The sequence below is a fragment of the Plectropomus leopardus genome, chromosome 15 (assembly GCF_008729295.1).
Source record: "Plectropomus leopardus isolate mb chromosome 15, YSFRI_Pleo_2.0, whole genome shotgun sequence".
NCBI classification, from domain to species: Eukaryota; Metazoa; Chordata; class Actinopteri; order Perciformes; family Serranidae; genus Plectropomus; species Plectropomus leopardus.
In genome coordinates this window covers 7,376,051-7,402,264 of record NC_056477.1, presented here as the reverse complement: position 1 = coordinate 7,402,264, position 26,214 = coordinate 7,376,051, and the positions used below count along the sequence as shown (strand labels likewise).

Below are 26,214 nucleotides of genomic sequence, written 5' to 3'. Positions count from 1 at the left end.
GCTTCCTCTAGACTGTCCACATGTTACTGAACCAAATAGATAGATAGATAGATAGACAACTGTGCACCTCTCCTTTTGGAATTGAGCACACTGCCGTTTTTCATAATTTCCAAATAACTGCAGACACTTCAATACAAACATGCAGGTGGCCTTAACTTTCCTCTCTGTGTGACTATTTAAGCAGTCTTTGTAAACAGTAACTGCGAGGCAGACTACTTCCTGTAATTGTAGGTGTATTGATCCCTAGCTGTACTCAGTGTCGGGTAACACCATCCCCAGTGCACACTTTGAGTCTGCCCTCTTTATATCTCTGCCATGATGCACATATCTGACCACATGTGAATGCAAACGCTGGTAAACACTGGAAATATGAGAAGCATGCAGGTAGACCTTCATCTGTACTTTGCCTTTTTTGCAGTATATCCAGTGTACAAAGCAGGGATGAATGACAGATTTGATTTACCCTCCATTTACCCTGTGAGTGTTTGCTGAGTATGCTTTTGTTAGCGCCTCGGGTTCTTTGGTGTTCAGACGCAGAGATTAATTTATTTTTTTCCTTCACCTACATTTTTTCCATCAGGTCTGTTGCCCTCTGATCAGGAGGTCAGTCCTTTAACCTCCGTGCTGTTGTCACTCAGTTATGGAGGACTGAAGGTGAATGAGTTGTTTGATCAGATGCTGGTTGCACATAAAGATTATAATATTCCACCCTGCAGCGCTGCCAAGACACAGAAAATACTATTCCCACGTCAGACATCAGCTCAGACAGATTGTTTTGTGAGGATGAGAGTGTGAAGCTAAATATCCCTGCCAGTGTCCCTTGTGCTCCGTCAGGGACTCTCCATTGACTGGCTGGCAGATTAATTGAATTCCCACGTGGGAAGCTAGAGGCATGAATGTCTTTAGCTACAATAAACACAATAAAATAACCCGAGCTTTGTGTTGGTGCAGCTCTCAGAGGTTGATGGTGTGTATGCGATGTGTCTCCGAGGGTAATGTGTGGAGTCTTGCTGACTGTGCTAATGATCTGTTGTGTTCAAGGATAATTAGTTCTGGCTCTTATGGCAGCTTTCAAAGGGATCAGGGTGCATTTGTTATTATTTTACAAATAGTTGGGGCGTTTCCAATAACTGGGTCAAATCTATTGCACATCGGCATCTCACTATGATGAATGCATGAGTGAGGCTGCTGTAGATACACCTACTGTATGTGTTCTTGAACCTCAGTCCAGTATGTAATGTAATATAAAAAAATAATCATTATATGACAGTGATAGATAATGATACGCTGTTTATATTCCTATAACAATATGAAAGCTTCTATCTTTACACCACTGATGAGTGTAGTATCATAATGACTACAGTATCAAGTAGTAATCAATAAACAGGTCTCAATTCCCAAACACAGAGAAACATACATACATTACATAAACCTCTGCAGACATTTTGACATGTCATAGCAACATTTAATAACAATAATAATGAATGATTTCCATTTGTGTGCCCTGGTATTAATGCATGCTGGCCCACTAACATGGCTTAGAGCCATAATTAGTGTTATTAATTACACCTCTGTCTTTCCTGTTATGACAAGTCAAAATGAACCGTATACTTTGAAAACAATCTTATTTCACAAGACTTTATGTACAACGATTCATTGGCATTTTAGGACCATAATGCTGCCTAAAGTTTGTTTTTGTGAACTGTGAAATGAACTGGTTTTCCCTTTAATCTGCTCATCGCAACTACAGCAGAATTAATATTTTTATGGTTAAGTTTGGGCACTAAAAACAGTTAAAGGGGCAGTTCACACCAAAAATATATATTTGTCATCTTACCTGTAGTGCTGTTTATCAACCTAAATTGTTTTGGTGAGAGATGCTGAGTGTTGGGGTGACTGTACCTTTAAGGTTAGAGAAAATTTTTGGTCTTGATTAAATCATCAAAAGGTCAACACTGACTTGAAGATATGACATTTACTAAATTAACATTTAAATATCAACATCTTCCCCCCAAAAAGGGTCCCAGACCTCTGGTTTGGCAAAATAATATAACATTTTTGGATTACAAGATATTGCCAATGAACATATTTGCTGCCATCAAATAAACTGCCTTCAAAATTTATCAGGCAAAAAAAAGTACTTAAATGAATTTCCAGAAGAAAGTACTCTCACTCTCACTTTTCAAGCTTGCGTAATCATCTCATCACCACCAGAGGACCACAACCTTGTAAATGACCCGAGCTGACGTTGCAGGTCAGACAGTGTCACGCAGAGTCAATGACATGAAGGTGAAACAAGAGCAACCTGCTGAAGTCACATGTGTTACAGTGCTATGTATCATATGCTGTCAAATTAAACACAAATCGTATCTCTATGAAACCAAATATATAAACCAGATATAAAGCAGGAAGCTTTGAGCCAGTAACTACTATATATTATCACAGTTGGCAAATTTTAAACTGTAAATGCAAAAAATAAAATAAAAGGCCAGTTTCATTTATCTTCCGTAGCCTCCAGCTGTAATTTTTAAAATATTTCGTTCAGTGTTTGTTTTCATGAGATAACGCTAGAGACTTTAACACAATTCTTAGCTGTCTTTGCCATCCAGTCCCCTGGGAAATAATCTCAGTAAAAAGCAGAAACACTTTCCCACCTCCTGTCAACAATAATGGATGGTTCCCCTTTTTTTTCTCCAAAGAGTAATTTCTTCCCCAGAAGAACTGTTGACTGACGATTTACAAATATTGTATTTCTTTTCATACTGTATAATTGGTCGTCAATACAAAATAGCTTTTTTTGTGCAGTATTTGTGCCGACTGACATGAGTTTGTGATACTGAATTTGTACATTTCTTAACCCTTTGAACCCTGAGGAAACTGGATTTATTTCTTTCAAAAACGAGATTAGACTTCAGCTGTGAACATAGTTTCAGGTACAGTCTTAGAATTACTTTATATGCTGCGCACCTTGAAATTTTACAAAAATGGTTAGATGAAGAGCCCCCTGATATCACGATGAGGTACATAAAGCTTTTGTCTATATTACCTCTGGAGAGATTATCACATGTGCAAAGAGATACTCTGGAGGTTTTTCTTAGGGGCTGGTCCCCAATAACAGCATACCTGACAGAAGAATGGTTAAGAGTTGTAAGGATGGGCGTAACTAATATAACTGAATAAGTATGTTAAAGACCATCATTTATATATCTCACTGAATGAGATCAGTGCTATTGCTGGTATTTTTTATGTTTTGTTTTGTTTGTTCTATCTATATGTGCCTAAGTCTGTTCTTATGTTGTAGCTTTTATTATGTCTAGTCTTTACTGTAAATTAAAAAAAGAGGGAGAGAAAAAAGTGGGGGGAAAAAGAAATAAGCAAGTTGAAGAAATATTACTGAAACTGCAAGTAATTAGTAGTTTTAGATTTTTTTTTACTGTATTAAAACTGTATTTATAACTAAGAAAATTAAATATCTAAATGTATCTTTCATTTTTTTCAGGTAATTCCTTTGTTTTTTGATTTTCTTCTTCCTTCTTCTTTTTCTAATCTTCAGGCAATTTTCTTGCACTTTTTTATTATTTTTTTAATTTCATTTCATTAATTGCTCTTTTTTGGGGTAATTTCTTCTTTTTTTGCTCATTGTCATCTTCCCATGTTTTTGCTCAGGTTTCAGAGGGTTAAATGAAGCTGCAAGCTACAGAAACTTCTTTGGAGAGTGACCTTTAAAACCTGACAGTTTTTATGAACAACAGCAGAGTTATGGTAGCACTTACCCCCTTTATAATGTGATTAAAATCTCACTTTGAACGAGTTTTTTTATACTGTCCTTTAAACGACCACTGTAAGATGGACAATAAAGAAATATATTAAACAGGCGACAATAAAATATTTTGTGTTACTGGTGGACAGAAATCACTGGTTTATTTTCAATTTTCAGTGAAAAGCTTAGCTTAATATTTCACTCATAATTATAAAACACAAAGGTTTTGCATTTCATTAGCGAAAAACAGTTCTTGTAGGCCTTGTACTCTATAAGCAGATGGACTGAAGCGAGCTGTTGGATGAGTAACAGCTGTGAATTAGTCTCCCCTTCGTCCTCATCGCTCTTATAGATGTTGACAGCTGACCCTTATCTCCTTCTCGACCATATGGGATCATTTGGACTTTATCCAAATCTCTAATGTTAATGTTTGTTTCAATCGATAGCTTTGTTTTCGCTTTCTTCTCTCTCCTTTCTCTGTACTCTTTCTTCCCTCTTTTCCTTTCTTCTCCTCATTTCTGCCTCATGTTCTTCATATGAAACCCTGAACTTGCAAGGTCATATGTAGACCTGACATGTTGTGTTAATTTCCCCTCTATATCATCTTATAACCTGCTGAGCTGTGCATTAAATCAGAAGTTGTGTCAGCCCGGAGCAGCCAGTTAATGGGAGCCAAGGTTGGGGCACTTTGGCCTTGTTTTTACAGTAGTGATGAAGAGTGGAAAACACAGCGTGCAAATCAATGTTGTTCTTGTTCTCTCTCTTGCAGTCTCAGCAGAAGTGCATTGTGATCTTTGCCTTGGTGTGCTGCTTCGCCGTGCTGGTGGCGTTGATTTTCTCAGCGGTGGACATTTGGGGCGAAGACGAAGACGGGATCACGGAGGAGAACTGTAGCAGGAACTGCAGGTGAGAGCTGCAGAACCACAAACACACACGTGTTTGACTTGTATACTCGTCAAATAGGTATGATATACTCGTCATAGGTTACGATCTTAGTGGCCGTTACTGAGACATGAAATTCAAACCAGGAGGCCCAATTTGAGTACACGAGTCTGCCTTTCTGTCAGCTTTTGTTTGTGTTTGGGGGTTCTTTTGTTGGTGTGTACTTGTGACGTCACATACCAGCCCGGAGAACAGGTAAACAGTAGACAGCAGCAGGAACAGAAGTCTTTGAAAGCTTTTCAGTGGTTTCTTCTCTTTCAGTTACTTATTCAGCCTCTTTTGCAAACTCAGTGCAGATGTATTTGGATCACTGTTTTAGCGCTGCTTAGGAGGAGACGGACAGTAATTACACACAGTGCGGCATTGCATCCTGCCAGTTAAGGAACTGAAATTAGCGCATTTACACAGGTGTCGTGTTCCCATCAATGCAGATCGAAGCCAGAGGCGATAAAAACCCGTGTCTACTGCAGAGTCATTAGACCTGGGTGTGAATGCAGATCATATGCATTACCATTGAATTAAAAAGCCAAATGTTAGTGTTTTTTTGTGTAGTGGGAATGAGGCTTTAGGCTGTTTATTCATTCAGCCAGTTACCATTGCCAGAAATTCTGATTTTTTTTTTTTTTAGCTCCAGTTTCAGACCATAAATCAATCCCAGGCTGAGACACATTGCAATCCAGCAGGTTTAAGCCACTGGCAAAGGATAGAAAACTGCAGTGTAGAGGCTGCAGGCCCCACAGCATTACTTGCAGTAATTCAGAGGGAGTACTATATACTGCTCTCTCAAAGTGAAAAAAAATGGTGCAGGCCAAGTAAACCAATACATTAAAAAATCTGATCCTATTGTAGCCTCCCCCGCTGCCATGAAATGATTACCAGGCTCTTCTTAAAGTTTAAACCAGACTTTAATAACTTTCTTTAGTCTGTTTAAGAATATGGATCCCCAGAAAAAAAGCCCGGTAACCACTGCAGTATGACCCGGCGGTCCGGAGTGAAACTAGCTGATCAGCAGTCATTTTCTCTGATACAGCACTCCCTGCTTTCCACTTCCTACATGGTTCCCCTCCATTAGACTCTTATCATCCAATTTACCATTCAGCCTTGAATTACTTCCCTCGCTCTCTCTCTCTTTCTTTATGTGTGTCCATCCAGTTGCTCCCTCCTCTTCCCCAAATCAGCCATTTAACAACCTTTCAGAGAGCACTATCAGACATCCCTCTCTTCCACTTAAGGCTGAACATGTAATCCAAACATGAAAAGCTGAATTGGGCTTCCCTCCTGCTCTGAAGGACGGCTAAAGTTTCGAGAGATGAGAGATGAATATAAAACTGAGGAAGGGATGGGGGGTGAACTAGATGAAGAGAGAGAGGAAGAATTGGATAACAAGATAGATTTGGGGTTAGAATGAGTCAGAGATGAACCTATTCATCAGCTGTTCGTGGCTGTGTGACGGTGTTGTCAGTTCAGAACTTAGCTCAAATTTCAGAAATGCGTGCTGTCATTTTTACAGCCATGCGTTGGTATTTATATCCCATAAGCTTAATGACAAAGTTTTACAGTGTCATGCATCATATGAAAGATCTATAACATGCACAAATGTAACATAATTGATGATTTCATAAAGTGTTTTGCTCAGAGCGAGCTGCAGTACACAATAGGAAAAGTGATGGATTACTGCAAAACTGACACATTTATAATGAGGTGCACTGAGGCTTGCTCACACTCCCCTAAATTTCTAAAGGTGCTTGTAATTAATCAAAGAAAATGCAAGTCTCTTTCAGACAGAATTCACTCTGAAAATTATCCAGAGAATAACTTACAAATGAAATTCATGACTGTTTCTTCTTAATAATCTAAATACAGCAGACTGATCCTTTTATCCTGCCTTGGTTTTCTTTCTGGGCCTTTTAGCAGCCCAAATAATGAGTCAGCAGCTTTTTGTTGTTTGTAATGTTGTAATTCAGATATGTAACACGCAGCTGGTTGTTTTGTTATGTAGATTTCCCTTTAATCTATTTCTGTCTGCATAATGAACAATGCTAATGTCTGGATTCAGGAACAGGAGACCTGAGATGGCTTGCTGCATTTTTGCATCTCCATTAAAAAAAACAACTAATGCAGATACTAGATGACCATAATTTCTTCACTCTTTCTCTGACAGTACAAACTCATAATTTAATTCAATTTGATTTATACTTTCCCTATGAGGATGAAAATTATGAGCTATGATTGCAGTAAAACATGTTGTTTGGGTGTGGGAGCAAAGTGGTATCCTCTTATCTGATAGCATTCAAATGACTGATGTATCCTGGTGTCAGACGGATGATAAGCAGGTTAATATTGATCTATAGTTGCCTCATGGAAGGGCAGAAACAACCAGACTCACATCCACTTATTTTCTGCAGCCACTTAGTGGACACCAACATTATAACCTTAGAATAAGTTTGAACCATAAGCAAAGTAATGAACGGAGCCACCTTGACATGCTAAGTCAACAAAAAACGAGCTTAAAACAGCCGATTCAGTTGGGTATATTTTTACATTTTTAGGCAAAGAAAATGTTACAGTTAACTTTTATGAACTGATAACACACTGTGAGAGAATCGAAGTTCCAAGACGACACAACCTCCCAAAACAAGTTCACAACTATTTAAATATACAAAGTGCCATGGATACACATTGCTCCATCCTGACTGACAGGTCATCCACTTGTCGTTTGCAAGATAGCGATACCCTAAAGTATACCCTGTTTTATCGTCTATTCTACTGTACATGGAGCCATTTTTTACAAAACTGAGAATCACTCTGTGTTACAGAAGACATGAATCTAATTATTAAGACCATAAATTCATTAGCAAAATGTTTACTGAGGCATTAAATCATGAGAGACATAGGGTCATTTTCTCACAGACTTCTATACAATCCGATTCTTTTTGCGACCAGAGTCGCCCCTGCTGGCTTCACGAAAGAATGCATGCTTAAGTCAAGTCAAGTCAAGTCAATGTTATTTATAAAGCCAATTATCACAAAACACAGTTTGCCTCAGAGGGCTTTACAGCATACAACATCCCTCTGGCCTTAGACCCTCACATTGCCTAAGGAAAAAAAAAGGCTATGTCCACTTTTTATACATGGGTTTGAACTTAAAAAAGAGCTGTTTCAACTGGCTCAAATGCATAGAGCATGCACAATTTCGTGCCTCATGAACTCCATTTACAGATCTGTGCTGCAGCCAACACAAAATAAGACCAGCTTGAGAAAAACAACTGAACAACCCACAGAAATACCAAACTGGCCAAGAAAAAAACTATTAAATGAACTGACTGGAGCAAAGCTGGCTTGGCGGCTCCAAGAATAAACAACCAGTTTGTGGAACAACATGGAATACAGCAGCCTATAGTGAGCTTAACAAGTCTCATTAGTCGCAGCAAATTATTGGCTGTGAGTCAAAATGTCAGGAAACACCTGGGAGAACAGTTGTGACAGACAGACAGACCAATGCAATAAACTTGCAGTCTACATTAATTTGCATATAACACAGAAGATCACAGTGAAAGAAACATTTCATTAAGTGGCTCAAGCTCCAGATAATTGATTAAAATTTACATACTAAGTGTGCTTACCATGACAACAGTGTTCTGGTTGAGCCAGATGAAACATTGGACTTGACATTTACCTTTAAAAAGACACAGCATGCAGGGAGCGGTGCAGCAGCAGCTCCTGTGATACCCATATTAATGTCCTCGCTGCTGTACACTGAGGGCAGCACACGAGAGGGTGGATAATTTATATCAGGAGTCAGGGGCTGACACTGGCACATGCTGTTACTCTAAGTGTGCTACAGCTGGCACACAAGCACCTGCATGTTTAATTGGCATACTTAACATGTCATTGTGATGTTTGTAAGATGTTTGCAGTTTGTTAAACATGTGAAGTTGTCTCGGCCCTGACAGCTCTATAATGGAGTGAAATATGCTCTGCTTTCTGGAATAAAACATCAGGAGGGAGAGTTTATCATTCTGATCCAGCTGCGCTTACCTACTGCACGGTGAAGATTCATTATCATTCAGAGAGTGAGGGATTTTATATCCGGATACACTCTCTCTCTTTCTCTGCCTCGCTGTCTCATGTATGCACACACACACTCACATACACACACAGTGAAGTTTACACCACTTAGGTATTGGCTGCTGGGGATGAATCACACCCAGGAGTGTGCAGATGGGTTACAATGGAGGGGGACCAACACTGGACATCAGAGACTGAATAAATCGATGAATCACTTGCAGCCAGAGACGGCTGCCTCCCTGCTTCCTCCACTTTTAATACCAAAGCCTGTTTAAAATACTTAGAACCACCATTCATCACACCTTGCAGCCATTATGGTGAACTGAGAGGATTTCTTTTAAAATAAGATCACCACCCCTCCTCTTCAGTCTGTTTTCCATCAGTCTCCTTCTTCGTCTTTTGTCATTGTGAGGTGTTTACTGTTGCCGTCCTAGTTTTTGCTGTCTATATAGAACAAAGGAGAAGACTCTACGCTGTGTGATATACACGTTAATCTTTTCTATAATTTCATTACAGCTTGCTGGTTTCTTCGTGCCTTGTCACACTTTTTTTTTTCATTTTACTCACTCTGTGTCGAGTCCTCAAGCTCTGTGGCTGACAGATGGAAGAATATCCAAACTCAGCAACATATGAGCCAACTTCACTTGTGATTGGCTCAAACTCTGCCCAAAAATAAAAAATACATATTTTTCCTCTTACCTGTAGCGCTATTAATGAACAAAATTGTTTTGGTGTGAGCTGCAGAGTGTTAGAGATAGAGATGTCTGCCTTCTCTGAAATATAACTGAGCTAGATGGCACACAGCTTATAGTTAATAACAGCAATGTCTCTCTCCAGAAATCCAGCTCGGTCTCAGTCCCAACTCATCAAATATCAACACTTGGCCTGTTGCCCTTGGCATCAGACACTGACGCACTGAGGGGCCCATTAGCTGCAGTATGAGATGCACTACACTGGGACAATTTTTGACTCTCTGGGTAACTTTTTTTTTTTTATTTTTTACAGTTTCCAGAAGCTGCGTTGATTTGGGCATGGTTATCCCCAATCCATATCACGTAATGTGGATAAACCAATCAAAAAATCAAAGTCAGGTGTCAGTCAATGCATTGATTTGGTTGGCAGGAGTGGTTCAGTTAAAAAATGTTTCCAACATGAAGCTGCTCACAACAGGATCTGTGGACTATCTTGAGTAATCGGGCACCTAGATTGATAAATAACACTTAGGTAAGTGGAAAAATATGTGTTTTTTAACTTCGGGGTGAACTGTCCCTTTTACAAATTGATGGTCATTTTCTTGAGGAGAAATCAGCATGTCATTATCACAGAGGGTACGAGTCCTACAGTTTGACCCTTGGCTACTTTCCAAAACCTGACTGGGCTTTACTTTAGCTCAGAATATATTTTCAAGCTGCGGGCTGGCAACTGTCCTCTCACTGTGATGCCAGTACATTATCACCTGCAGCACATGCTCTCACCAGCACGCCCTTGAGTACAGCCACTTGATAGACCCCGAGCTGTCACATTTTAGCCAACCCTGTGCTCTGAGGGGCCTCTATCCTGTGCTCTAAGATCCATTTGGCATTACAAAGCCGTCACTAGGGAGTCGGACAGCACAGACTCCACTGTGTTTTACAAACAGAAATTTGAAATAAAAGAAAAATTTTAAAGTATATCTTTCATAAAATAAAATCACAAGTCAAAAAGAGGGGAAACAGATAATTTACATGAAAATATGATGAAAACATCACCCACTACATTCCAAAAACGTACCAACAAACACTTACCAACACTTGCACTTTTGCTACAGTTTTAAACCTTGTATGCATCTTTACCGAGAATAAATGTTATCAAACAAATGATGAACAAGGAACAAATCAAAACACAACCACATCAAAAACATCCTACACTAATGCACAAGCTAATTTCAAATTTGCACTACTCAAAGGTAAAACAACTTTGAGAAGAGAGGCACTGCTTGTAGTGACAGACCTACAGAGATTTGTCACCCGATTCAATAGCTCTCCTCAGCTTAATGTCGTGTTTTTGTGTTTTTCAGCTTGTTGTTTTGGTTTTTGTAGCGAGTGGAAGTTATGAATCAGCAATGAGCACAGAATAGATTTGTTATACAAGGCACCTATTGAACAGCTAAACTAATCTGCAGTATATTTAATATGGCATTTTATATAAAATCCATCCCCTCACACAGAATTGAGTGCAGAAATGGTTCTACTAGTTTCATGAAAAGTGTTTTATCCAGAAATGTAATCGACCATGCAGGTGCAGCAGAATAAATATCCAAGTTCACCCCCACTGAACAACCTCTTCTCATTTATATTTCTCTTATAACATCTGCCTGGCAGAAATCGAAGTCTAAGCAGGATACAGAGGGAATGTGGTGAGCGCTGGAGCTTGATAATAGCTTGGTTCTGTGTGGCTGCAGATCTAGGGCAGCCACGGCTAATTCAATCTGTTGACTCCAGTGCTAATGCTCCTGTCGCTTTCAGGCAGTCCACTGGGGTAAAATGGGAACTGGAGATACATTAGGGAGAGCTGAGAGTCATGGTTAGCCAGATAACTTGACATTACACCCTGGCAGAAAGCGCAGGGATATTCACGGTGATATATAACATTACAATGCAAAACAATTATCGCTGAGAACATGTTCCACATCATGTAGCGTTCAGCTCAGTTGTACAGCTTTATGACACCCAACTGCACTGAATCTTAAGCAGATAATCTCAAGGATATTTCATGCAATTCACTGAACCTGTCAAACAGTGGATTGATATTGCCTCTGCATATGAATTAATGATGCCTGCTGCAACTCCAGTATATTAGACTACACCAGACTGCTGATGATGACATTACAATGCACCATGTGAACGTGCAGGGAGTAGTGTTTATGAGAAACCAACAAGAATACAGAAAAAAAAATGAGTCACTTTTCCCTGACTAGGTGTAATTGAATCTGCATTGCTGACAAATCTCCACATCAGCCTTCAATTATTCCCCAGCCAGAGGCAACCTGCACCAGATTTAATGATGCTTAATGGAATCTAAAGGCATGTGTGGTGTAGAAAACTTGATAACTCTCATTAAGCCAATGGTCCAGAGGAAAGGTGCTGTTCGCTAATTTGTTAGCAGAGTATAACCTCATATCAGTGGCACCGAGACTCATAATAATTCTGCCGCTAATGCAAACAGATAATTGCTTTGTGAAAGAACATGATTTCCTTAGCTTTTTTTTTTCATTACCATGTCTCTGTGGCTCATCCTAATGATGCTCTTTCTAAATTTCACTGTGTTTGTTCTTTACTCGTTCTTTCTCTGTTTATTTTTCCACAGAGTAGTGCTTGTGGAGAACATCCCGGATGACATCTCCTTCTTAGACAATGGTACTTCACACCTCCCTCTCTCAGTGGGGCTGTACAGCTTACTGGACCGAGCTATCCGGGTCGTGGAGATAGTTTCCCCACTGTGGCTCCTCAACTCGTCTGATTATGAATCCAGCTTCCAGCCTGCTGCCAGACAGGTACAAACCAGCAAGCCTACAGAGATTTGACCCTGAAGAAGTTTGTGCGCTTATTCAAATTTTATGTCTTTTTTTTTACCTCTTTGCTGTCTCCTCCTCGCGGAGGGAGAAGTAGCCTACTTTGAGAAATGTATAAAAGTATCAAATTAAAAGTGTTCGCTCTGCAGAAAAATGGCCCATTTAGTTATTGACATTATGATCATTACATTATAATTTTGTTAATGATACACCAAAGCATATTGGAGCATTTTACTGTTGTAGCTGGTGGATCTGGGGCTGCTAAACTAAACACAGCCAGTACCAAACACTCCCACAGGGTCACAAGATAAGTCTTCGGAGACCTGAGATGATGTCATAGAATAAGTGTAGATGTTGGGGGGGATGCAAGGGACACGCTCCCCTTAATATTTATTATATGCATTTGTCACCTACCTAAACAATACATGAAACTATCTATTTTGACAAGAATGAAGACATTCAAAACATAAACGGATGCAGATAAAAGCAGAAATAAGTGCACATAAATTCACCAGATTGCAAGTTATTTAGTGTTTGATGTGCAAAGTTTTCTGGTGGAAACCCCTCCAAACCTTCCATTTCATTTATGTGTCTCCCATGTTTAAACAAAACCTATGTCTGGTGGCCAAACAACTACCCTAATTTGTGACCATATTTTGGACTTCTCACTAATCTATGTTTATATCATGACATTTTGGATAATTTTACATTTTAACAGTTACTTAAACAAATCCACTGGAGAAGATTTGCTGCAAAATCATTCTTTGGTAGAACTGCAACAACTTTCAAATAAGAGCCCCAAACTTAATACCTCTCCTTTGTAACGCTGCTGGTTTGCTCGTAAGTGAAGTTTTTGTTTGTTAGTTTATTTGTTTGTTTTGTTTTAGTTTATAGGTGTAGTAATTGCCTGACGTGGGCGTGAAGGTGTGACAGAAGAGTTGATTTGCTTTTTTCACATTAGCTGTTCAACATTGTGGCTATTTGATGTTACATCCACGTCCTCAGGTCATTAAGCACATCTGTGCACATCTGCTACATCTGATATTTATCATATCTTGAAAGGACATTAGAGGCGAAATTGTCTCTGCTTCAGCCAAATTAGACAATAAAGTCAAAGTAGACCAAATGACAGTATGATACAAGTGCCTGACGAAAGTGACCAGCAGAGCGGCAAATCTATAACTGTCTCTGTAGAATTGTACTTTCTGGTAAAACACAAGTCCAGACTCTTTTCAGGCTGCTTGAAGTGAACTATTCATTTTGGATTTGAACAGGATGTGGTGTTATTGACAGTTGCATGGAGGGAATTGAATAGAATAGAGTATATCAGGAAGACTAATGAAAGCCTGAGGCTGCTGATTGGAAAATAATAGCTCCTCTCCAAAGCCTCGGGCCAGAGGAGAGCTAATGGCCTTTCAGCCTCCAGCTCTCTGCTAAAAAGCTGCCAAAAAAGAGACACCTCACTGAGAGGGAGGCTGGACTGGAAAATTTAATACACTGTAAAGGCAAAGTTACAAAAAGTGGAGATGGAGATGCTCTTGTAGAAGGCAAGTGCACTGCATGTCTGTTTATTGCAAACTTCAGTTAATTTAAAAACATGTTTTGCTACCACAAACAGGCATAGAAATCACGACAGCTCATCAATAACTCTTGATGGTGCCACAATATTAAAGAAAATCTATGCAATACACAAGAATCTTCTCTGAATACACAATGCATGAATTTTCGGTGACAGCAGGTGTTTTGTGATGTGTTTTTTCCTGCAGGGCAGAGCACTGCTGTCCAGGCTGCAGGGGCTGAAAGCTAAAGGGATCCAGCTGAAGATCTCCAGCGGACCAATCGACTCCACTGAGCTCGGGATGCTCGCCAAACACTGTCAGCTCTCACTGTATTATAAATTCTGTGTGTCTGTGTTCAAACATGCAGCTCAGCTCTCTCTGTTGACTCTTCACTCTGCCTATTTGTCCTGCTCAGCTCTTTCATTCTTTACATCTTTTCCTTCATTTGTTTTTCTGTTTTATTTTCTTGTTGATCCTGTTTTAATCTGTCTTAATCCTTGTCCTTGTTTCACATGTAACTTTCTTAATTTCCATCTCTCCTTGTCTGTCTTTTTGTCTTTTATCTGATCTCTGTGTCTGTTTCTCTCTCTCCATTCCCAGATGCTGAAGTCCACTATGTGAACACAACAGCGCTGACCAAAGGCCACCTCCTCTCATCCTTCTGGGTGGTCGACAGGAGACATATCTACATCGGCAGCGCTAGCATGGACTGGAGATCCCTGGCCACAGTACCACAAGACCCACCACACATCACACACAAACAAATGCATAATCACACAAAAACAGAGGTTGGGGCAGAAAATACAACATTGTAATCTCATCAAGTCTGAAGCTGCATTTTAACACAAATTCTGCAAAGTATAGGTTATTGAAGCCTCATCAGGCTATAATTCTGGGCCCCTGAGCGAAGTGTCAAGGCCCCCTGTCCTTCTTGTGCAAAATGTCTTGCAGATTAACAGGTATCAGCCAGGACAAGACCCCGAAGAGACACAAAAAGTCCATAATGAGATGCAAAGGAACTGCAAAGAGACACAAATAGCTACAAAAAATGTGCAAAACAACCACAAAAAGACACAATATTCCCTAAAAGAGACACAAAACCATAAAAAAGAAGCATAACAGCAACAGAGACGCAAAACTACAACAAAAAGGTCAAAACTACCCCGTCTCTGTGTGCATTGCTCTTATCGGGGAGAGGTGTTTGGACTTTTTGCATATCTGTGCCCCAGGGTCCATTTCCTAATGATCTGCCTGTGATTACAAATCACGTCTGACACCCGCTGTTGTCATTTTGTATCCAGTGGATTTTCATGGGATTTGTATTTATTTACGAGCTGTAATCCCCTAATGTAAAAGGCTTTGATAGTGGTTTGCTGGCTTGGATTCATTTTATTTGAAGTACACAGCCCTCTTATGCAAAAGGGTGTCCCTCCTGAAAATTGCATCATCTGAAATAAAGATAATGTCAGTGTTAATTAAATTGGAAACATCTGCAGACTTTAGATATTTATTACCAATATGCAAGTCCTTTACTTTGAATCACTCAAAATTTTAAAACGAAAAAAGTTTACAGGTGCCGAATGATCACAGTTGTTAGATTGCTGAATTGATTTTTGTTGATATATTTACTTACTGAATTTAAAGCCTGAAACACATTTAAAAAAGTTAGGACAGCTTGTTAACACTCTGTCACCACAGCTTTGTTAAACAACACTCAAAGTGTTTGAGAACTGAGGACACTCAATGTTGAAGTTTAAAGGTTTTTTTTCATGAAGATTCGTGAGTGGGCCCCCAAAATTTTTTCAGATTCAAAGACAGCATGTGTAGAAGAATGAGCCAAAATCACATCTAAACACTATGAGAGATTCATTACTTCATTCAGAAAGTTGGCATTGCAAGCAAAAGCCTTTTTGAACATTAATTTAATGGATTGAAATGTTAAGATTTATTTATCAGTGTGGTTTTATTAAGTTAATACCAATGTCTGGTTTAAATTTCAATTGAATAGCTGCATTAGAAATAAGTGTAATGAAAAAATGCTTAATATTTATTTTCATCACTGTTGAAAAGGATTTGCAAATCATTGCATCAGATCACACCTATCAGATCACATTCATACAGATAGTGAGATTATTTTTTTGCATGAGTTTCATGTCAGTGTCTTCAAAAGTCATGTATTGAAAGGAACAGATTTGTATGGGTGTTTGGTGGGGGCTTACAAGGTGAGGTGGCATCCCAGAATAGAAAGTGGCCATTCTTTCATCTTCACCCTCAAAGCTGAGACTCTTGCACGGTTCATTAAAGTGTGGACCCATTTTTTAGGCTGCTTTATCTATAGAAACCCCAAGATATAAGGGGCACTGTGAGTGTAGGGGTGTTTTGAGGGAGATTGAATAGGATAGGCTGTGTCAATAAGTTTTCAGTGAATACTTTGCTCGTGTAAACACTGCGAAGGAAGAGAAAGAATGTGCAGAGTGACAGAGAGAAAGAGACGGCAATTTAGGAGGTACAAGCTGAGAAGCTGAAATTGAAAAGTGCCTCTTTGAAAGAAACATGCAGCAGAGAGCAAAGAAAAAAATGAGAACAGGGAGAAGCACTGTAGTGTCTTCTCAAACCCTGCTGCCATTGGAGATTTGCTGTGTGTGTGTGTGTGTGTGTGTGTGTGTGTGTGTGTGTGTGTGTGTCTGTGTGTGTTCATGTGTGTAGATGCATGGATGTATAAATATAAAAGTGTTTAAGGAGTAACATCAGACAGGTCAAGATTACTAAAAAAAAAAGGAACTCTGATTTTGATGGAGATTTTTGTTGACGATGACAAAGATGTTGATGTTAGTGCGGGCTCTCTGTGTCCACGCTGATTGTGGTCTAACAGAGACTGTGTTTGCTCTCCAGAGAAAGGAGCTGGGCGTGTTGGTGTACGACTGCAGCTGTCTGGCTCTGGACCTCCACAGAGTGTTCAGCCTCTACTGGGGGCTCCAGTATAAAGACTTCATCCCCTCCTTCTGGTCTAAGCGCCTCTTTGCCCTCTTCAACAGAGACGCACCGCTGGAGCTCACTCTCAACAGCACAAAGGCTCAGGCCTACGTCTCTGTAAGTGACAGCTATGGTGTTAATTGAACTTACTTAAAGGCTCTACACACCCACACAGGTGTGCTGAGTTACTCTAAATGATTCAAGCTCAGCTCAGGTTGAAAATAGGCATCTGGAGAAATATGTGATATTACCAAACATGAATGTGCAAAGATTTAGTATGAAACTGGGACTCAGTTGCAGGGAAAAACAGCAACCACCAGTTTATCAAATACAAATCTTTAGGAGATCAGGCATCATGAATGCAGTCAGCGTAGGCAGAAAAATCAGATCAAGGAAATCACACAAGAAACAAAGTCCATAAATCCAAACAGAGTCAAGCAGGGCTTTAAACACACAAGGGCTGATTACTAACTCTGCTCAGATGAGTGAAACCAGACTCCAAACCAGGGTAAAACACATGAGGCAATGGCGTAAATTAGTAACCATGGGCTCTAGTGCAGGCTATTATGACAGTCCCTTTGGCTCCTTAGTTACCACACACACACACATACACACGCACTTAGATATACACACACACAATTTTGGCGTACATATAAAATACCATCTATGCGTTGGATTTTACAGTGGGAATGTGTTACCTAGAATTTTGTATTTGCAAAGTACAAAGGTCAAAGGGAAAGTTACCACAAGTATGAATAGTGCTGTGAAAAAGTTCTGAAATGTGACAACAAGACCCTAAGAGTAGAGGAGATTAACATTTGACTGTCCTGCTGAAATGACGGCAGACCTTTTCAGGCATTTTTAGTATGATAACCTCATGAGTCACTACAACCACTCTCCTCTTCATATAGACAAGAGATTATAGAAAACAAGAGACAACAGAGCAGCAATACATATCAACAAACAACACCATGTCCCGAAAACTGGCCAGTTACAGCTGCACACACAGTTTACCCACAAAAGTACAAACACACAATGAAACAGAAGCTCAGTGGTGACCTGACTCCGCAATAACGACAACCTTTTAAACAGGGGGCACTGTAGCCCATCAGATACCCCAAATCCCCCTGAAAAAGCAAGTGTACTCACCTATTTGGATGGTTCTGCCTCTGTCTCTGAATGGTTAGGCCTGCAACCGAAAAAATGTAAATATGAGGGTTATCTAATGCTGCATATGTGTGACCTCAGAATATTCAGAATAAAGACTTGCCCACTATTCATATGAACAGCCTCCCATGTCAGAAAAAAAACATCTCAGAAACTCCAAGATAATTGTATGAGGGGATTTGACCACTTGACATCATAAATGTATAAACATAGTGGGCAAAAGTCAACGTTTGGTCACCTTTTTTATTAATTCACATATTAAATATCAATTTTTGATCACATGTAAAGTGTAAAATGTGTTAAAGTTAACTGCTGTCTATGTAGAGTGATGTAGATTAAATCTAGAAATATATAAAAAAATATATATATATATGAAATATACTGAGAATAAAATAATACATATTTATGAATAACATCTAGAAACATGCCTTCTGACTGCTGTTAATATCTACACAAAAAGCTCAAAGCAGAAATTCACAGTTAAACATTCACATGTGTCTGTCAGCAGAATATTAAAACTTCTAGGCTTGGTAAGACATGCACGCACACACACGCACACACACACACACGCACACACACACACACACACACATATATAAAACAATGAAATACAATTAAATCCTAATGGTCATTTAGGTTCTCACTAAAGGTGATGAGAGTTGGTTGTTATGATGATAGCAGTGCTGATAACAATCATTATGGTAAATCTGCATATTAAGATTCCTTTCTGAGTCACTTTGGAAAGAAACAGCTGGTCAGGAAATGCTATAATCATCTTTTATGGGACCATCTTGTTTCATAGAGGAGCACACAGTCAGTGTTTGTGCATCATCACGTAACACCGACACTTCCTAACTGTCTTTCCTCCTCTGACAACAGAGCTCCCCAGATGTTTTCATCCCCAAAGATCGTAGCAGTGATCTTGAAGCCATCTCCAGAGTCATCCAGGAAGCCCGTCATTTCATATATATTTCCATCATCGATTACCTGCCACTCCTCAGCCGCAGCGCTCAAAGGTTAGAACCTCGGTGCTGCTGTTGGAGTTGCTTTCTTTGGAATGATTCGACAGCATTTATCATCAAAAGCTCGGATCTGCTTTGGTTCAAGTGATTAAACTCTGTATGCCCACATTTATCTGTGTATTTGTATCTGTGCCAAGGTACTGGTCTCGTATCGACGGCCTTATCCGGGAGGCTTTGATCCTGAGGAAGGTCCGGGTCCGTCTACTGATAAGTTGCTGGGAAAAGACTCATCCACTTACTTTCAACTTCGTCTGGTCTCTGAGGAGTCTGTGCATGGAGCAGGTCAACTGCTCACTGGAAGCTGTAAGTACAAGGCCAACACGGACTATTTTCAGTGCTACAGATACACTATATCAATGCTCACTATGTGTGTCTGTGTGTGTGTGTGTGTGTGTGTGTGTGTGTTTATGTGTAGAAGTTCTTCAATCCCCGAGTACAGAGGGATGGCAGCCTCCAGGGAATAAACCACAACAGGTTTATGGTGACAGACCAAGCTATTTATTTAGGTGAGCTCATCAACAAGACCTTATGACCGTGTCCCACATGCCTCTGCTCACTTCATGCAGATCTCAACACTCATAGCTCAAACTACTGCTTTTACATTATTTTTTGTAGACATCAATCAAACAATACACAAGGTATTATGAAGTGATCTTTAAGACCCAGACAAACCAATCATAAGTGGGGAGCCAATCCAGTCCTGACAGAATATAAGTACCTCTGTATTGTGCTAGACCACAAACTTAAATGGGACTTCTGGACCGACTGCCCAAACTCTAGAGTACAGCCAACTGTCGGCATGGTGTGCCAGGGTCCTTAGAGATGCTGATATTCATATTTTTGAAGTTTGAACAGCCGGGCCAGCTGTTTCCTATTCTATCCAGTCTTCATGCTCAGCTAAACTAATCACGTCCTGGCTCCAGCTCTGTACTTAACACACAGACATCAAAGTGATATTGATCTTTTCATCATCTTCCCATCATCTGACTCTCAGAAAGGTTATAAAATATTCCCATAATGGTCAAGGTTCTCCAATGAAAATGTATCTTTCCTGGAAATCAAAAACAGGTTAACCGACGATGTTAAAAAATCTTTGTGTTATTTCTATCTTGCTACAAGCCATTCTTGCTTCTTTTTGTCCTGGCAGGTAACCTTGACTGGGTCGGGAATGAGTTCAACTTAAACGCAGGAGTAGGCCTTGTGATCAGTCAGCCTGAGGGTGTCGAGGAGAGGAACTCCACAGTGGTGGAGCAGCTACGGGCTGCATTCGAGAGGGACTGGTTTTCACGTTACACCCGCTCCCTTCAAGCCAATAAGATCCCCGTCTGCAACAAGCACCAGATCAACAGGCTGGTGCAAATCAAAACCAGTCACATAGACAATGGACCAATGCCTATCAGAACAGGCCAGCATGATAACGGACCTGCGCCGATGAGAAGCAGTCACAAAGATGACGGACAGACAGGAGTAAAAACGAGGCACCATGATGACAAACTCAGCAAAATAAGCCACCAAGGCAAGGCCAATGAACTGGTGCCAATTATAGACAGTTACCAAGAAAGGGGACGTGTCAAAATGAGTCACTTTGACAACAGACAGGTACAAGTAAAAGGTGCTCACCGCGACAATCCAATGGAGCCACCCAGTCAGTCAGCTGAGAGCAGCGGCAGCAGAGAGATCCTCAATGGGTCCCTGTAACCACAAAGCATCATGGTTATCTTTTCAGCAAGAGATATTTTGAGAACTGCTCTCCCAGGAACAGTGGATTTAACACACTGGGTCTTTGTAGCATTTTATTGTTGCTATTTTGAAGAAAACTTCGAAGATTTGAGCAACATCTGGTTTGCAGGATTTGATGTTCACAGAAGAACTCAGGAAGGAAAGTTAACGCTGCGCTGCAGTCTGGCACTTTTGATGGATTTTTCTAAGAATGAAACCAAACCAGTGTGGTTTATAAGAAACACTAATTAATACACATAACAACTTATTTAATCTTTTTGTCTCTCCTTGTTGAGATCTCTAAAGCAGAGGAAAACTTATTGATTGCCAAATGATTGTTTGTCACTTTAGCTGTCATAATTTATCACCCTTTAAAAGGGGGAGGGACGCCTGCATGTCTCTGCAGAGATTGACGGTAGTGTAGCACATGTAGCTACACTGGCTACATTTAGCATCAAAGACATACTCCAAAGCAGTGAATGATTTACTACACCGCTTTACATGTTGTGTGTACTCTGTTTTTGGTATGCATACTTTGGCACCATGTAAATAGTTTGTGCATCTTCAGTAGTATTCTAAATAAGTGACTCTGCAATCAAATAATTACAACCGTTGCGTATTTATACCAATGCTAACTTGAGATAAAACAACCTGTAACCATCAGTTTGATAAATTGTTACAATGGGTCAAATGATATTAACAGAAGCAAACAACCATATTATCTGTACATATTAATCGAACCAATCACCTCAATACATGTTGGCATTGTATGCGTCTGCAAACCAAGGATATGTTACATTTGTATGTTATGATGATACATTGAACAGATACATTCAAACTTAACCTCTCTTTATTTTTCAACAACACTGTTTTTAACGTGTGGTTAGGTTTAGATGCAAAAAACATTTGGTCAGTTAGAAAAATTGATGTTTTGGCTTAAAATTTCCAGTTTTGGTGGCACAATTCCAGTAGGAAATACAGAAATGCCTGGCTAGAAAACCACTGTTATCCGTGGCACTATCCCTGGTGTAAAAACAGTGACAGGCTTCTAAAAAATACTCATGTTTGGTGGCTATAAAGGAGCCTGAAAAACAGCAATGGGCTACTTAAAACACCTATGTTTAAGGGCTAAAAAGACGCTTGAAAAACAGTGATGGGTCCTTAAAAAAACACGTTCGGTGTCTAAAAAGGTGCTTGAAAAACAGCAATATGCTGCTGAAAACATCTATGTTTGATGGATAAAAATGTGCCTAAAAAACATGGATGGATTACAAAATAAACACCTAAATATGGTGGCCAAAAAGGTGCTGGAAAAACAATGACAGGCCACAAATAAAACCCATCCAAAATTGGTTGCTAAAACAGTGCTGGGAAAACAGTGATGGGCTGCAAAAAAAAAAAAACACCTATATTGGCGGCTAGAAAGGCGCTGCAAACAGCAATGACTTGCGAAAAACCACCGTTTTTCTGTTTGTTGGTCTCGAACACTGGCGTGCAGCTTGGCAGGCGTCTCACCAATAGGTTCACATGCCAGTGACAAACTGAGCTCATACACTACGTCACTTTAGAAATGCTTATGAAACGTGTCCATGGTTTGCAGAAATGTACAATGCCAACATTTTCTTCTTTTGCCTTGAATGAACTAATAAACATCCCTCTAAAGGGATTTTTAAGTATTTTTGCTGAGGAGTCAAAATTGCAATTTAATTTCCACTTACAAAACACACTGAAATTGACAAACATTCCCATAAGTCCTGTACTGTAAGAATCCTATAACCGGTTTTGAGGGCTGACCCACAGCTGAAGAGTTTGGGGTCTAAAGGGAATAATCAAATCATGTCCATCATGTTTTAATCTCAATACCAGGAGCACTAAGCACTGCACAGAGAGCGGTTACATAATCCAGAACATGATGCGTCATATATCTCTTCACAGCAGGATGGTGCATATCAAAATATTTGATTGTATGGAGGTCATAATTGAATTAGATGATGCACCTTTTCTCCTGTGTTTATTACATAACAGCAAATGTAAAATGGTGTGGTGTTTTCAATCAGTCGCCACCACTAAAAAACTCAAGCCTTCATTAGTTTAAGTGGATGGCAGGTGTTTGTCCCTGGGGGAGGAGGAGCTATTGATCTGAACGTCCCCTTATAGATAATCATTCCAGTCCCCTTATACAAATCCTAGGAACAAAGGAGGAATTGAATGGATATCTATAGTGCTCAATGTTGTGACTTATTGGACAAATACTAAAGGAGCAGTTAGCCAAAGGGGCCAGAGGGTCTCTGCTGTCAGCCAAATCAATACAATGAATTTTTAACAGAGCTCGACAGTTGCAGTTGCCGCAGTTTAACCTCAAGGACATTGTTGATTGTAATGTCATGCCTGTGACTGAATATATATTACCTTTAACATGTGGAGGTAGACCTAAAAATACACAATTCTTAGTAAAGAATTTAGTTTTGACTGAAAGCTTGTAGTGACTTTCATTTGCATTTTTGAATGATTGCATGTTAGTCTAAGTGCACTTTTTGTAGTTGGTGCAACCTTTTTCAAGCTTGTGAGTTTATAGCGCAGAAACTTTTTTTTCACTTCCTAAGCCTTTAATCAAGAAAACAGGATAACCAGAGAGAGCTACATTGTGATGTCTTCATCAAAAGTATGCAGGGTGTTATGGTTTAATGTGAAAGCAGCACAGGTGTGATGGATTTTTTTTGTCTGAATTCACTTAACAGGGTGAAATTTTCACTTTAATTCTGCTGGAAAACTGAGGTTGTTACAATCATAATGCTTAGAAGGTTTACCTGTAACAAGAGAGAACTAGATACAAGCAGTCACTGAGGTAAAATTTGGTTAATGAGTCGTAACATTTTACTCATATGTACAGACAGGACACATGTAGCTGACTCACTGATAGCAGTGAAATCAAACATTGTCAAAAACACACCACCGGACAGATGTAATCTGGTCATGATGGATAACTTCTGCCATCTAGAGGATGTCTTCAGAAAGGCCATTTTATTTGCTGCAAAATATGATGCTTCTTAAAACAATGTATTTTTAAAATACATTGTTCAAACTGCTGTTTATATGCAAATTTTTATCAACTATATGAAAGGCAGCAATATGGGAATGTAAGTAATTTTCCTGCTCAAGTTTCAACTGAAATGATCTTAAAAGCAGCCATTCTTCAAGGTGATCATAAGATCATTTATTCTGTATGGCACATATACTCACGGTACAGTAGTTAATATTTACTGCATTTATAGTATACATCAGTAATGATGTAAAAAAAAAAACCCACAGCTACAAGTTTAATTTTAACATGCTTAAAATTAAAATCCCTTGCTGCTGTGTGCGTGCCCTAACACTTTATCCTTTTCTGTCAGTGACTCAAGCATTAATTCATCCATGAACTGATTCCTAACTCGTGAAGCAAAAACAGCCATCTGTTTCATTTGTAAAACAGTGTCTCCATTGAGACTTCAAAAGCATTTTCTCAATATTAATGTCCAAACATATTTTCTTGTGAAACACTACGCCAACACACTGTATTGCTTGTTGTTTGACTGCTGTTCTGGAGTCAGATTTACTATTTTATGCTGCTATTATTTGTTTCACGGGGGCAGGAAGTCTGTATACAATGCACTGAAATCTTTGATTGTTACAGTGACTATTTTACAGATAGCAGGGACAAGGACTACAATTTTACTGGCATATTATTTAGTGTTGCTCTGGGACACAGACCACAAATGCCAAGGTTTAAAATGAGCAACAGTTTACAATCTGCTAATTGCATATTACAAAATCCAAACAAAAATAAAAATAAAAAAGGATTTTTTTTAATTACTTTTTGTCCAAAATGCCATGCTTGAGACAGAAGCAGTGCTACGGACAAGCTCATTTTAAACGCTCACTGTAAAAGCTTTTTAATGTTGCCTACCTTTATTCTATTGAATTGTTGACTGCTGCTTGCATGCCCTGCCTTTATAAACTGTGCACAGTAGCTACAAGCCTTTCTAGAGTTAATGATAATAATGAAAGCGTATATGCCTTTAAAAAATACAGAAGGAATGTATATTTATTGAATAACCTTGTTTATGCACACTACTGAATTATCTGATGGCTACCTTTTTACTCTTAATAAAAAAAAAAACTTTTTATGTCTCTGTGTGTGTTCTTGTTTAAATATAAGTGACTTGTGTTTCCTTAACACAAAGGCTGTTAATTAAAGCATAGTGGCTTACCTCAGAAGTTAATCCCTAGTACATCGCTGCACTGTGACTGTCAGTCAGGCCTTATATATGTAGCCTGGATGCACAGGCCAGTGGATAAGCAGAGGGGTGTTCAGGCTGCTACAGGAACATACTGGCTAATTGTAAATTTAATGATTTATATATGAAAGCCTATAAAATATGATGCTTTGTAATGAATAAAACTACCCAACATCACATACAACTAGAGCTAAAATGATTAGTTGATTAATCAGTAGGTTGGTTTGGACTATCGGTGAGACAAAACAAGCATTGTGAAGGTTTTGAGTAATTGTGCTTTTTTTCGTACTTTTTACTCCACAAAATTTATTTGATAACTATAGTTAGTTTGGTTACCTGACAGATTCAGAATGATAACACAAAACATAATCAACATAGAAATTATGTGTATAATCACAAGGTAAGATACAACTTTATTGATTCACAAGAAACTAATGGAAATATAGGTTATTAAATTATAAAAATGAGTTACACCTTTCTTAGCTGCAATATTTAAGTGATGAACACATTAACGCATCAAGAATCATTCTAATAATGTGATGAATATTATTCTGAAAGAAGCCATTCTGCATGAGCCTACCTCAATATCTGTTGTGTAGGTTATGTTATATTATATATTTTATATTTTATATTACCATAATATATGATTTTTATACTTTGGTTATTTTACCTAAGCAGAATTGTGTTAGTATTGATATATTATTACGCATATTTGTGTTAACATATCTGACACAGACAGATCTTTGACATATTTAATGCGTCACAATTAACGTGTAAAATTTTCATTTTGTGTTGATATGGACACATCCTTTTTTAAGAGTGTGTGTAGGAATATTTTAAGTAGCCCATATTATTATATTATATTTTAGAGTTTATATCATATTATAAAATATTATATGTTACACTATAGTATATGGTGTTCATATAGTAGAATTGAATGCAGGACTTTTAGGCTACTTATAACAGAGTATTTCTACATTGTGGTATTCTACTTAGATCTGAGTACTTCACCACTGCTTACATGATTTGACACTTGTACGATTCTTAAATGTTGCATAAATAATTAGTAGTTGACGCAATATTGCTTTGTGACTGTATGGAGCTGAAATATAGTAAAAAGAGAGAGAGGAGACAGCAGCAGAAATACCGGTGGCACGTACCTGTCTGCGGCAGCGGA

The 26,214-nt window shown here is 39.0% G+C and overlaps 1 protein-coding gene across 1 annotated transcript in view; it reads left to right on the top strand.

The window, feature by feature from the left end:
• The window catches only part of LOC121954911 (inactive phospholipase D5-like), a 62,546-nt gene extending 41,807 nt beyond the window's left edge, over window positions 1-20,739 (top strand). Inside the window, exons 2-10 of the mRNA XM_042502654.1 lie at window positions 4,530-4,666; window positions 12,116-12,302; window positions 14,087-14,195; window positions 14,480-14,607; window positions 16,772-16,969; window positions 18,899-19,035; window positions 19,179-19,344; window positions 19,457-19,547; window positions 20,189-20,739. Of these exons, the coding sequence (XP_042358588.1) occupies window positions 4,530-4,666; window positions 12,116-12,302; window positions 14,087-14,195; window positions 14,480-14,607; window positions 16,772-16,969; window positions 18,899-19,035; window positions 19,179-19,344; window positions 19,457-19,547; window positions 20,189-20,739 (1,704 nt within the window). The remainder of the gene's footprint in view (window positions 1-4,529; window positions 4,667-12,115; window positions 12,303-14,086; window positions 14,196-14,479; window positions 14,608-16,771; window positions 16,970-18,898; window positions 19,036-19,178; window positions 19,345-19,456; window positions 19,548-20,188) is intronic.
• The last annotated feature ends 5,475 nt before the right edge of the window (window positions 20,740-26,214 follow it).